Source organism: Bos indicus x Bos taurus, chromosome 27 (assembly GCF_003369695.1).
Source record: "Bos indicus x Bos taurus breed Angus x Brahman F1 hybrid chromosome 27, Bos_hybrid_MaternalHap_v2.0, whole genome shotgun sequence".
NCBI classification, from domain to species: Eukaryota; Metazoa; Chordata; class Mammalia; order Artiodactyla; family Bovidae; genus Bos; species Bos indicus x Bos taurus.
In genome coordinates, this window is record NC_040102.1 from 38,398,274 (window position 1) to 38,410,316 (window position 12,043).

General features: G+C 48.3%; 1 protein-coding gene across 9 annotated transcripts in view; it reads left to right on the forward strand.

Annotated features, from left to right (window-relative positions):
- Nucleotides 1-12,043, forward strand: part of PSD3 (pleckstrin and Sec7 domain containing 3) — a 495,595-nt gene that overhangs the window by 462,969 nt on the left and 20,583 nt on the right. For 8 of the 9 annotated variants that reach the window (XM_027529597.1, XM_027529599.1, XM_027529601.1 and 5 more), the window contains one exon: nucleotides 3,179-3,322. The exons of the other annotated variant lie outside the window; for it this stretch is intronic. In XM_027529597.1, coding sequence (XP_027385398.1) covers nucleotides 3,179-3,322 — 144 coding nt within the window. The remainder of the gene's footprint in view (nucleotides 1-3,178; nucleotides 3,323-12,043) is intronic. 9 annotated transcript variants of the gene reach the window in all.

A 12,043-nucleotide genomic window follows, 5' to 3' on the forward strand; every position in this document is an offset into this window, starting at 1 on the left:
TTCATTGTATGTGCGATCAAAAGTACTACCAGTGTACGTCTGTTGACAGATAGCAGTAGTTTTTCCTGCATCCTTTGTTTAATGCTGATATTTAAGTTGTGACTTCCTAATGTGAAACCGTTTCAGCGGGTGCCTGCCATTTGCTGTCTGTTCCTTTTCGTTGAACTTTGGTGCGTTTCTGCCTTCTGTGAGAACCCTTTCATCAGTGTTGTCCCATGAGAGTGGCCTGCCCGCTCCCCTAATGGATTGCGAGAGCAAAGATAAAAGGGAAGAAAACAGGGAGGTTCCTGCTGGTCCATCTTCCCTGTGGATATTACAGGTATAACCGTCCGTGTGAGGCTGGGAACACGCTGCATCTTGGGCTGTTGCCTTCCTGCTTCTCTGTTTTTACATCTGTTTTTATCAGGAAAATCCCTCTGTTGTGGGATTCTAACCTTGGGGTAATTTGCAGTCTGTACCTATCTATGCCCATAAGAGCCACTTGGAATTTTTATTTCATTAGTCAAAATAAATTTAAGGAGTATAATTTTCTTTTCTGCCTTTCCCTTGACTTTAATGATCTTGACATTTTTAAAGATTACAAGCCATTTATTTTATAGAAAATCTCTTAACATGGATTTGACTGATATTTCCTCATGATTCTATCCAGGTTTTGCATCATTGGCACGAGGTGATTTTAAAATATCGTTATTTTGAGATTATTTCCTTGATTCTTCATGAAGTCAGTGAAGTTGGAATAAAGCACTGCACATTGAATTTTGACATTTATTTGACTGTGAATAAATTATACACTGGCTTCCCTTGTAGCTCAGTCAGTAAAGAATCTGCCTGCAATACCAGAGACTGGGTTTGATTCCTGGGTTGGGAAGACCCCCCAGAGTAGGAAATGGCAACCCATGGCAAACCAGTATTCTTGCCTGGAGAATCCCATGGACAGCGGAGCCATGGGGTCACAAAGAGTCAGACTAGACTTAGCAATTAAACCACCACCACCACCCAAACTATACACTATAAGCTATAAACTACAAATCACTATACTTTACACATCTGGACTCAATAGAAAAATGGGTCCAGTATTTCAGCAGCCAGATCACAGAAGAGGAAGTCCTGTAAACATATGAAAGTGTTTGTCCTTACTTGCAATCAGGAAAATGTAAATTGAAATCATTTTATACCCATGAAATTAGTAACAATTTGCAAGTTTGATGTCACGTCAAGTTTTGGCAAGGGTGTAGAACAGTGGGAATCTGCAAGCCTACTGTGGAAATGTAAGCTGGTGGAAACACTTGAAAAACAGTTTACCATTATATTAAAGATGTGTCGGAGAAGGCAATGGCACCCCACTCCAGTACTCTTGCCTGGAAAATCCATGGATGGAAGAGCCTGGTAGGCTGCAGTCCATGGGGTCGCTAAGAGTCGGACACGACTGAGCGACTTCACTTTCACTTTTCTATTTTATGCATTGGAGAAGGAAATGGCAACCCACTCCAGAGTTCTTGCCTGGAGAATCCCAGGGACATCGGGGCCTGGTGGGCTGCTGTCTATGGGGTTGCACAGAGTCGGACATGACTGAAGCAACTTAGCTTAAAGATGTGCATGTTCTAAAACCCAGAAACTTCACCTCTTGGTGACCACAGATTTCAGAGACATTGTTGATTTGGTTTCAGACCATTGCAATAAAATAAATATCTCAATAAAGCAAGTCACACACTTTTTTGGTTTCTCAGTGCATATAATGGTCATGCTGATACTATACCCCAGCCTATTAAGTATGTAAGAGCATTGTGTCCAGAAAAACAATGGATCTACCTTAATGAAGCAATGTTTTATTGCTCAGTATTAACCATCATTGTCCGAGCCTTCCATGAAGCTGTAGTGGTATCAGCAAGGATCAGTGATCTCAGACCACTGTAACAAAGTAATTATGATGAACAGGTTTGAAATGTTTTGAGTGATGCCAAATGTGGCACAGAGACCCAAAGTGAGCAGTGTTAGAAAAATGGCATCAGTAGACCTGCTCCACACAGGGTTTCCACAAACCTTCAGTTTGAAAAAAACACATTATCTGCAAAGTGCAATAAAGCGAGATGTGCCTGCATGCTATAGGAACACCTTGCTCATAAGTCACTGGGCAACATTTATAAGGATGTAGCATCATTTATAACAGCCCATAGCAACCAGAGAACAAGTTAAATGTGCCTCAGTAAATTTGTAGTTGAGCGACATCAGAACCTCTACTATTTGGGAGGGGAAAGCATAGGTTACTACAGTTTTTAGAATAACGGCCTTCAGAAAATTATTCTTGAAAGCACTGGTTGTCTCAAAAAGGAAAGTATTTGGGTAGGCCTTCACCCATAGTGACAGGACGGCCCTGCTGAGGCCCTGGCGTGGAGGAGTCCGATCCTGCGGCCCTTAGCACGGGTGCTGCATGCTACTCCTGTTGGAGTCTCTCTCAGGAGACCAGGGGCCTGGCTGGGGAGGCTGGCCTTGGCCCTGGGTACCGTTTTTCAACGTGAGAAATGAAGTGTTTCCTGCCCTGTCAGTAAACAAGGATGTCACAGTCATCAGCCCTCCAAAGAGAGCCTAAGGATACTCGGGAAAGAGAAGAGTGCCTGAGATCTAACAGCTGCCATCTAACAGCCATCAGACTGCAGCCACTCCCTACGGGGAGCCCAGGGTTAGCTCAGGATGTGAAAAACACAGAATCCTGGCCTAGGATAGCTGAGATGCAATGAAAGAAATGTCAGTGGGCAGAGACTCTCACATCTTCCCATACCTAGAAAAGCACTAAATTCCTTAACTTGGGATATCTGGTTTCCTCCAACAGTAGTCTTTTGACTGTAAGACTACTTGTCCTTCGTTGCAAAACTTGTGTATGACCTGACTCCTCCCCTCACCTCCTCGGAGCAGTTCTCTCAGGGTCCTTTGAGATGCTGTCTCCTGGGCTTGGAGTCCTAAAACTTCCCACCGAATGGAACATAACTCTCAACTTTTAGGTTGTGACTGTCTTTTTCAGTGGACAGAAGGTGCACGTGGACCCTGCTGAGAAAGCTGGTGGAACGTGGCACAGAGGCACGTGGGATGAATGAAAGTCACTCATCATGAGGGGTCTTTTAAAACTGCAACTGTTTACTGATTCCGTGTTCTGGATGCTCAATGGCTTCATGCTCCCCTGCAGGAGGAGCAGCTGAAATCTCACGAGAGCAAGCTGAGGCAGATCACCACGGAGCTGGCGGAGCACCGCTCCTACCCGCCGGACAAGAAGGTTAAGGCCAAGGAGGTGGACGAGTACAAGCTCAAAGACCACTACCTGGAGTTTGAGGTGTGTTGAACCTAAATGTCACAATGCTTGTCACCTGAGCTATCTCACAGTGTTTCCAGGAGGCAGGTTGTTTTATAGCTACCGTATCTGTGGGCAACACACCTTGACCGTCCCTCTCGCGGAGCTCTGGGCGGGGTCTCGGTCACGGTGGCCCCTCCTGTTCATGGTTCTATTTAAGCATCAAAGAATAACTGTCAGTTTTTATGCTTAAAAAGCAAATCGCCTGCTGGTTGGAATAGCGTGTGCTGGCTGTGAGACAAAAAAAAAACAACAACAACAGTCGATGGACATGCCGGGGTGGGCAGCCGCTTTCTCTATTTCTGCATCTCTTCCAGCAGAGTCTGAGTCAGAAAAAGTACCGCGGAGGAAACGAGCTGCGGGGTGCCGTGGCGCGTCTTCCGTGCGCGCTCTGGCTGCTAGGCAACAGAGGCAGCTCTCCTCTGCCACTCCCGCCCTTCACACGGAGGCTGGGAAACCAAGTCGTGGCACATCCAGTACCCAGCACGTGTGGCCACTAAATGGAATGGGGAGGATCCGTACAGTCTGGAAAGATAGAAAATCTAAAAGCGAGTTGAAAGCACCGTGTTACCAACCTGCCTGCCCATGCAGGAGACGTAAGAGACGCAGTTTCAATCTCTGAGTCGGGGAGATCCCCTGGAAGAGGGCGTGGCAACCCACTCCAGTATTCTTGCCTGGAGAACCCCATGGACAGATGAGCCTGGCGGGCTGCAGTCCATAGGGTGGCAAAGACATGACTGAAGTGACTTAGCATGTACGCACCTTCAGCTACATTTTCTCCCCGGTGAGTGTCAAGGTTATGTTTTAACTGTGACTACCCCATCAGCTGCCACTTGAAGACACTGAAAGGATCCTTGATTTTAAGTACATGGGCTTAGTCCAAAGTAAAGAACAGTTATCTTTTAATTTTTACATAACTTTTTTTCTGCGGAGTGTGTTGAATCTGTCTTTAGCTCTTCTTTTGCTTTGTAGATCTGGTCTATTCATCTTCATCTTCTTTCCCATCTTACAATCATGCTTCTTCCTTGGGCTTGAAACACAGCATCATCTGAGCGCCCTCGCCCTGACCCACCGCCCCAGACCTACTCAGACACCAGCGCCCAGCACTGCTGCCTCTCCTGCCCTCTCTCAGCCTTGCCTTTCGGCCCCCTCTGCCCAGGGCCCAGGGTTTTCACCTCTCCTGAACCCAGCGGCGCTTCTGTCTTCAGCCCATCCTACCCATCCTGGCAGTTTCCTAAGGCATGCTTCTGTCAACAGCTGCCCTTGGTTTTCCCCTTCACCTCCCCCAACAATTTACCTTCAAATAAAGTCCAGTCCTTAATCTGAGAGTATCTGGGTTCCTTCTGTCTGTCCACAACACAGGTCTTCCCACCACGACCGCCATGAGATCAGCCATCTTTCTGCTACTTTGCCCTCCAGACTTGCTATTATGCCTTTGTTCATCTACTGTGAAAAGAAAAAAGGAAAGTGAGCTGCTCAGTCGTGTCCTTCTCTTTGAGACCCCATGAACTGTAGCCCACCAGGCTCCTCTGTCCATGGGATTCTCCAGACCAGAATACTGGCGTGGGTTGCCATTTCCTTCTGCAGGGGGTCTTCCAGACCCAGGGCCTGAACCCGTCTCCTGCGCTGCAGGCAGACCCTTTACCTTTTGACCACCAGGTGCTTTGCTCTGCCCCAGCTGCCCTCCCCTCCTTTCATTTCTGAGAGTCCTGTTCGTCTTTCAGGGTGCACCCCAGACCCCTCCTGTGAAAAGCCTGCTCTCAGCCTGCCGGTCCCCGTCCTGCTTGGGGGCTCCTGTTGAGGTGGCTTCAGGGTCTTTGCATCTGTGGCCAGTCCCACAGCGTCTGCCTCCCGAGACTGTGAGCCCTCGAGAGCAGGGGCCTCGGGTCCTCTTCACATCTCTGCCCTGTGCTCGCTCGATGAATTGGACAGGGTTTCATGGAAGCTTTTAAAAGTCTTAGATTTTGGAGTTATAAAATGTGGCATTTGGTGCTGTGAAGATCCATGTACCAGTTTTCTTCATGGTTAAGCAAGTCCTTGCTCTGTTCAGATGAAGAAAAATCTTCTTTTTATTAAAGATGAAAGCTTATTAGCTAAAACTTTGGAAGCCTTCCCAGCCAAAGACTTCTTGAAAAAATACTTTTTAAAAAACAAATTTACTAAGCGGCTCATCTTTGTCCGCACCTGTTCATTCTTGGGAAATGGGAGTCCTCAGAAATCTATCACAATTCTTCACACGTCTGGAGTGGCTTTCAGCTGCCAGTCTGTTGGTTTCACACATGCTGATTAATTTCCCAGCTCCTCAGGCCCCTGCTGCCAGCCCGCAACACCTCTCTCTGAGCCCTTGGCTCTAAGGCTGCGAGTCTGTACCCAGGAGGCCGGGGTTGCCGCAGGACCAAAGAAGGGTCGCCCTGCTAGATGCCCCCCTGCTTTGAACCTCTTCTTGGAGCCCCTTTTCCAAAAATGTAACCCAGCCAAAGCCAGCATTTCCATTTCCTGACATGAGCTTTAGACGAGCCTTTGTGGGGGTACGTCTTGCTTTCATCAAATCGTAATATCAAGGAGTGTGAAGGTTGCATTCCAGGACTTTGGCTCGTGAACATCTTCCCATATGGTAACACGTCGGGTGTGTTGGAGTGTCTGTCGAGCCTCACTGACCTGTGTACCAGAAAGGCGGATGGTCCCCTCGCTTCTTAGAGGTTATCTAAAAAGGGTTTTGTGAAATAGTGTCTTTTTTTTTTAAGTGAACCATTACTTTTCAGTAACTGGAAGTTGAAGTAGTGTATCTCGTGGGGTCCACTCTGCTGTTAGAATAACTAACTCTCCACTTTTCAGCCACCAGGCTTTGTCTTGTGCGCGTACTGCAGTGACGCCCTCAGAGCATCCAGGCTTCCCCCTCAGGCTGCCCTGTTCCCCGGATGGGGGTTCTGAGCGTGACGGATCATCCCCACGGGGTAGGGCCAAGGGTGTCTGAACGTCAAGGACCTTCCTGTGTACTTGTTCTTTGTTCTTTCCTCAGCTTCTAGAAGATGGACCGAGTGCTCATACGTATTTGTTGAGTAAATGAATGGATAAAGGCAACATCAGAGGAAAGCTTAGTAGCTCCTCTGAAAACAAAAGTGTCAAACAGACAGCGGTGTCTGCAGTTCCCTGTGACCCCAGACGGGCAGGGACCGGAGGGCATCTTGAGCCCCACCGACGTCCCTGTCTCTGGGGAGGAGCCCCCGCCAGGCCCGCTCTCTCACCTGCTCCCGTGGTAGGGACTCCCTGCGGTCTCAGACCAGCGCTTGTAATTTTCACACCTTGGTAAGAAAAGCACCTTCACCATTAGAGTTTTAAGTCCTTGGTGGTAACACGGTCGTTTCTAACTGTATGCATTCAGTTGTTTATATCCCAGGTTGCTCTGAGCGCAAACGGTTCTTCAGGCGGGCCAGATTGGCGGCACTGAGAGATTCTCTTAACCCTGACTGACAGTAAATAATGAGAAACTCTGGTAAATAAGAAGGTTCAGGGGTGGTTTTTGTTTGGAGTTGAACTTTACTGAATTACATTGTTTATTGATTTTTGGCTATCCTGGGTCTTCATGGCAATGCACGGGCTTTCTCTAGTTGCAGCGACCTGGGGCTCCTCTCCAGTTTCGGTGCATGGTCGTCTCATTACAGGGGCTTCTCTCATCGTGAAGCACGGGCTCTAGGCCATGCGGGCTTCAGTAGTGGTGGCACCTTGGCTCAGGAGTCATGCCTCCCGGGCCCTAAGCACGGGCTCAGGAGTTGTGGCACACGAGCTTAGTTGCTCCTCGGCATGTAGGACTTCCCTGGACCAGGGATAGAACCCACGTCTCCTGCATTGGCAGGTGGATTCTTTACCACTAAGCCACCAGGGAAGCCCTGTTTATTTTTGAAGTCTATAAAAAGTCTGCGAAGAACAAGGAGACTTACATCAACTTCAGCCTTAGCCTGTAAGAAGACGGTGCACTATTCCAGAAGGCAGCATACTCCGCTTAGAATGCCTGTAGTTAACCAAGTTTGTGCCTCTGTCTTTACTGCCCATGCAGTGTGGGGGTTGGGGGTAGCATTGCTTTGTTCTCGATTGAATTGGTTCCCCAAAGTTGTGGCTACTGATTGCTTACAAGGGTTCATGTGGAGTCTAAGCTCACCTTTGACAGAGTTGTTAGGCATCACAAGTCTATGTAAGAAACTCACTGTCATTTCCCAGTTTTCAAAAAATAAATATCAGAAATAGCTCCACTTCCTTTTGACTTATTTCTACTCTATTCAGTTCCCTTTTCACTTAAAAATGTTGAATCGATCTCCGTGTTTCTGGTACATTTGGAAATTTATCAGGATGTTGGACAGGTGGGTGGTGTTTGTCACATAAAAACTTAGAAAGCGCCAGCCACTCAAAACACCGGAGCCTGGGCTCTGCCCGATGCCCCTCGGCCCTTAAAGGAACAGCCCTGTTACAGAAATTCCTCGCCAGCACTGAACTTGGCCCCAGAAATTTGTTTTGTTTCTTTGCAGTTGAAGTGAAGATACTGTTTGCTCCAGGATGTTTTTCAAGTGACAGTTAAGATGTTTTCAGTGGCATAAGTTATTAATAACTCTTAGACGTGAGTAGGGAAAGGGCAACTCTGGCAGTTCAAACCTATTAGAAGGGCTGGGCTTCTTGAACGGGGCTGTCAGAGGCTGACTGAGGAGCGAGTGCTGAGGGCAGGCTCCCAGCAGCTCCCGGGTTCACTGTGGCGCCATGGAGACCTGGCAGGCAGCATAGGGCATCACGAGGCAGCAGACCTAAGGTTGGAACATTTTCTTTGGCCCTCACAGTGCTGGATTTGTTGGTGCTGAGATTTGAATGCGTTTAGGGAAGATCAGCTGGAAAAGGAAATGGCAAGCCACTCCAGTGTTCTTGCCTGGAGAATCCCAGGGATGGAGGAGCCTGATGGGCTGCCGTCTATGGGATCGCACAGAGTCAGACACAACTGAAGTGACTTAGCAGCAGCAGGGAAGATCAGCAGGGTCCTCCCACCACCCCCAGTGTACATAGCCTGGCTCCTGAACGCGGTTGACTTTGCCGTTGCTATGTAGATGCTGCAGACACTTAGATGTGTTTTATGCCTTAGATCTGTGAATATGGGCTTTGAATCAACTGTCTCTTCATGGTTAGAAAATGGGTACTTCCAGGTACATGTGTTCTCAGGTTCCAGTGCAGCAGGAAGAGAAGTCCATGTCCCTGATGGCTCAGCTTTGTTCTGCTCAAGGGCAGAACCAAGGCCCCTTGCTGAATGGGCTGGAATTCAGCCGCGTGCTCACTCCTAAATTTCAGCCTGGAGCAGAAAGTGCTTATGGCTTAAGGCAGGCAGGACCCACACCAACCACATGGCTGGAAGTGCAATTTTAGCAACAGCAAATGTCCATTCTAACAAGACATGTAAATCTCTCTAAATTTTAAATCGAAAAAAATCTAGGACATTCTTGAGGCATGCTGCATCTTTTTCTGAATTTCTAATTTTTGGTGTATGTAAAATGGCATGGTTCCTTCTGAAACTGATGTACTTGAGAACAAGAGCACATTCCATATAGTGCCAGGAAGGAGACTCAAGACAGCTCGTATAGAGAAGTGCACAGAAGTACATTTCTGGTTGGAAGCCCTCAGTTTTACTGTGGGGTTATTTGTTGGCTAGGTGGGTGGATGGGCGGTTTGATGTATTTCTTTTTGAACAGATTCTCTGACTGTGATCTTAGCTCTGTTTCTTCAGATGGCACAGTTTTTATCTGTCAACATCACATAAGTAATTTTCACATTATGGACCACTTCTCCTCTCACAGGAGCAGTGAGTGCAAGGACATATCTCAGGGCACTGCCAGCTGTCCCCGGGCAAATGTGTTACTGAGACAAGACGATCTGGCTGCTAATTTGTGAGTGGACTTGGTTGTAAACGTACAGAGATAGCCATGATCACTTGCTTCCTCCAGAGTGAAAGTAAGGGAAATTTCCCCACCCTCTTAGGAGATTAGCAGCCAGTCTGTCTCAGGAACAGAGTCTAGCCTAAATCCAGTGACATCTCCTTTATAGAAAAGAGCACAAAGGTGATTATGTATGGATCTGAGAAGCTAAGATGTGGCAGGTTAATTGACTTCTTGCGGAAGTTTAGGAATTTTTTTTTTCTTGTAGAAGACTAAGTGTTAGAGTCCAAAGCTAGAGACCCAAGTCCAGCAGTTGCCCAGACACGCAAGTCCAGTTCACATCAGAGGCAGGGGTTTTGCGTTGCCGTTTGGAATTGCATTTTGTACGGCACAGTGAGCGAGGGCTGCAGAGCTCTGGGTTTTCATCTGTAAAGGATGACGCACGCTTTTGAAGGGAGGAGAAGCTTAGCAACAGGGAGCCTTTGAATCACATTTTAAACAGATGATTGAGAAGCAGAACAGAGAGTCAGTCATGGGCCCTGCAGTGACTGTCCTTAAATCCGTCCTCACGCCTGAAATGTCTGCTCTGAGGAGCATCACTCCTTGGGGTGAAGGTACTGTCTGCGAGAAAAGGGCACAAAAGCTTGCAGTTATAAAACAGTGAAATGAGGAAAAGGGATGGCCTGGAAGTTAGGCCACTTTAGTCTCGTCCTTCTCTGGACCTCAGTTTCTGGCTATAAAGATGAGATGGAATTGAGTGAACTAACCTTAAGGCCCCTTCTGCCTCTGTATTTTTGCTATAACTTACTGACCCTGATGCTGGGAAGACTGAGGGCAGGAGGAGAAGGGGGCAACAGAAGACAAGGTGCTTGGACGGCATCACCAACTCAATAGACATGAGTTTGAGCAAACTCCCAGAGATGAGGGACAGCGAAACCTGGCGTGCTGCAAGCCATGGGGTCCCAGAGAGTCCGACACGACTGAGCAACTAAACAACAGTATACTAACATCAATTAATGTGTTAGATTAACTCACTCTTACGATATCTCTAAGAGCATTATTAAACATAAAACAAGAATATTTCAATTTGGGGATCTCAGGGGATCTAGACCAGCTCTGTCCGATACCAATATAATGCAAACCACACATGTAATTTTACGTGTTTAGTAGCCACATGCAAGAAGAAAAAGAAACAATTGTAATAAGATTTTTCAGTTTAACACAGTATGTCCCAAATGTTATCATTTCCATGTGTAATAATATAAAATATCACTATGTCTGACGCGTTTTTTCCTTCCTAAGCCTTCAGACTGCAGTGTCTCTGTGCACTCGGGACTCAGGGAGCCACGCGGGGCATGTTCTCTGGCTCCTGCAGGGGCCGGTCTGTCTAAGAGCCGGCCAGGAGCAGAGGCGCCCTCCCGGGATCGCGCGGCATGCAGGTTTCTCACATAATCGAAGAGGTCTGGCTGTCAGGCTCACGTAAGACTCTGTCCGCCCTGCTCTGGCCGTGCCTTGCTTACTGTTTCAATCGTTACTTCTGGCTGGGGCTCTGGTGTGAGCGCTGTCACCAAGGGACCTGGGAGAATAGACTGACCTGTGTCAGTCTCCCCACAAAGCAGTTCTCCCGGGAGCAGCGTGAGCTGCCCGCTTCCTGCTCCCTTAGACCCTTTTAGTGACCCTCCCGGCCGTCACTTTTTACTGAGTTCTGGTGCCATTAGCCCTTTCCTGTGTGAACTCTGTTTGTTTGTTTTTTTCTTTTTATCCAGAATGCTTTATCTCTAACTACATTAGGCTTCTTCCTACTGTTGTCTATAAGAATCTGTACACGTTTGAGGTAAGAGTTTTAAAAACTCGTTTGCTTGAGTCCCCGATCTGATTCAGGGGCTTCTCGGAGGGATCAGGCTTCTTCAGTCCTTTCGGAGGGTCTAAGTTCAGAATTACTCAGTAGACTTATAATGGAAACTAATGTTTTCAGAAATGTTTTTCTGAAAATATTAGAGAAAATTCAGATGCAAAAAAAAGCCTGTGTTTATACCAGGACTGTCAGCCCAGCCCTCCCTGGAAGGCTGGGGCCATTCCCAGGCGCGGGCTTGTTGCAGGAGCGCGGGTCCGCCCGGCGGCCCCGGGGGCTCGGCTCACGCACAGGACGGACGCGTAGGGGCTCGCGCGGGACGTGTCCGCCCTCACCAGGCCCGGCCTTGGGCCGCTCTGTGGCCTGCTCACCACGCCCGGTTTCCATGTGCTTCCGCTCCCCGGAGCGGTCCTGTGTCCTCGTCCGTGAGTCGCGACGCCCTCCTTAGGGAGGCCCCAGAGGTTTCTCGCTGCCACCCGCTCCCCACGTGGACCGGAGGCAGGAGGGAGTGAGGGGCCTGCCGAGGCTTGGTCACTCCCTGGATCCTCCGACTCCACGGGACAAAGATACTTTACCACGGCGACAGGCTTGCCATTGGCCGCGGAGCCGGAGAGGGTAGAAGGACATTTGAACCGGGCCTGCAGAAGGTGCAAAACGGCTTTAAGCTCAAAAGCCATCAATATATTTGGGGATGATGTGTCCTGGGAAGTTGATGGGGAAGGTGATTTACCTTCAAACTTCCTCAGATCCTCCTTTAAAAATTTCCTGGAAAGACCGGCCTGTCCCCTTATGACTGGCATTGCCATTTTGGGAGCCGCGGTGTGACAGGCCAGCTAGTGTGATGCGTCCCACGAGCATGCTTCTGAGGGAAACCGTGGGCGATGTTAGGGAATCCCCGGACAGCCAGAAACACAACAGAACAGAAACGAAGGATGAGGAGCGTGGCCT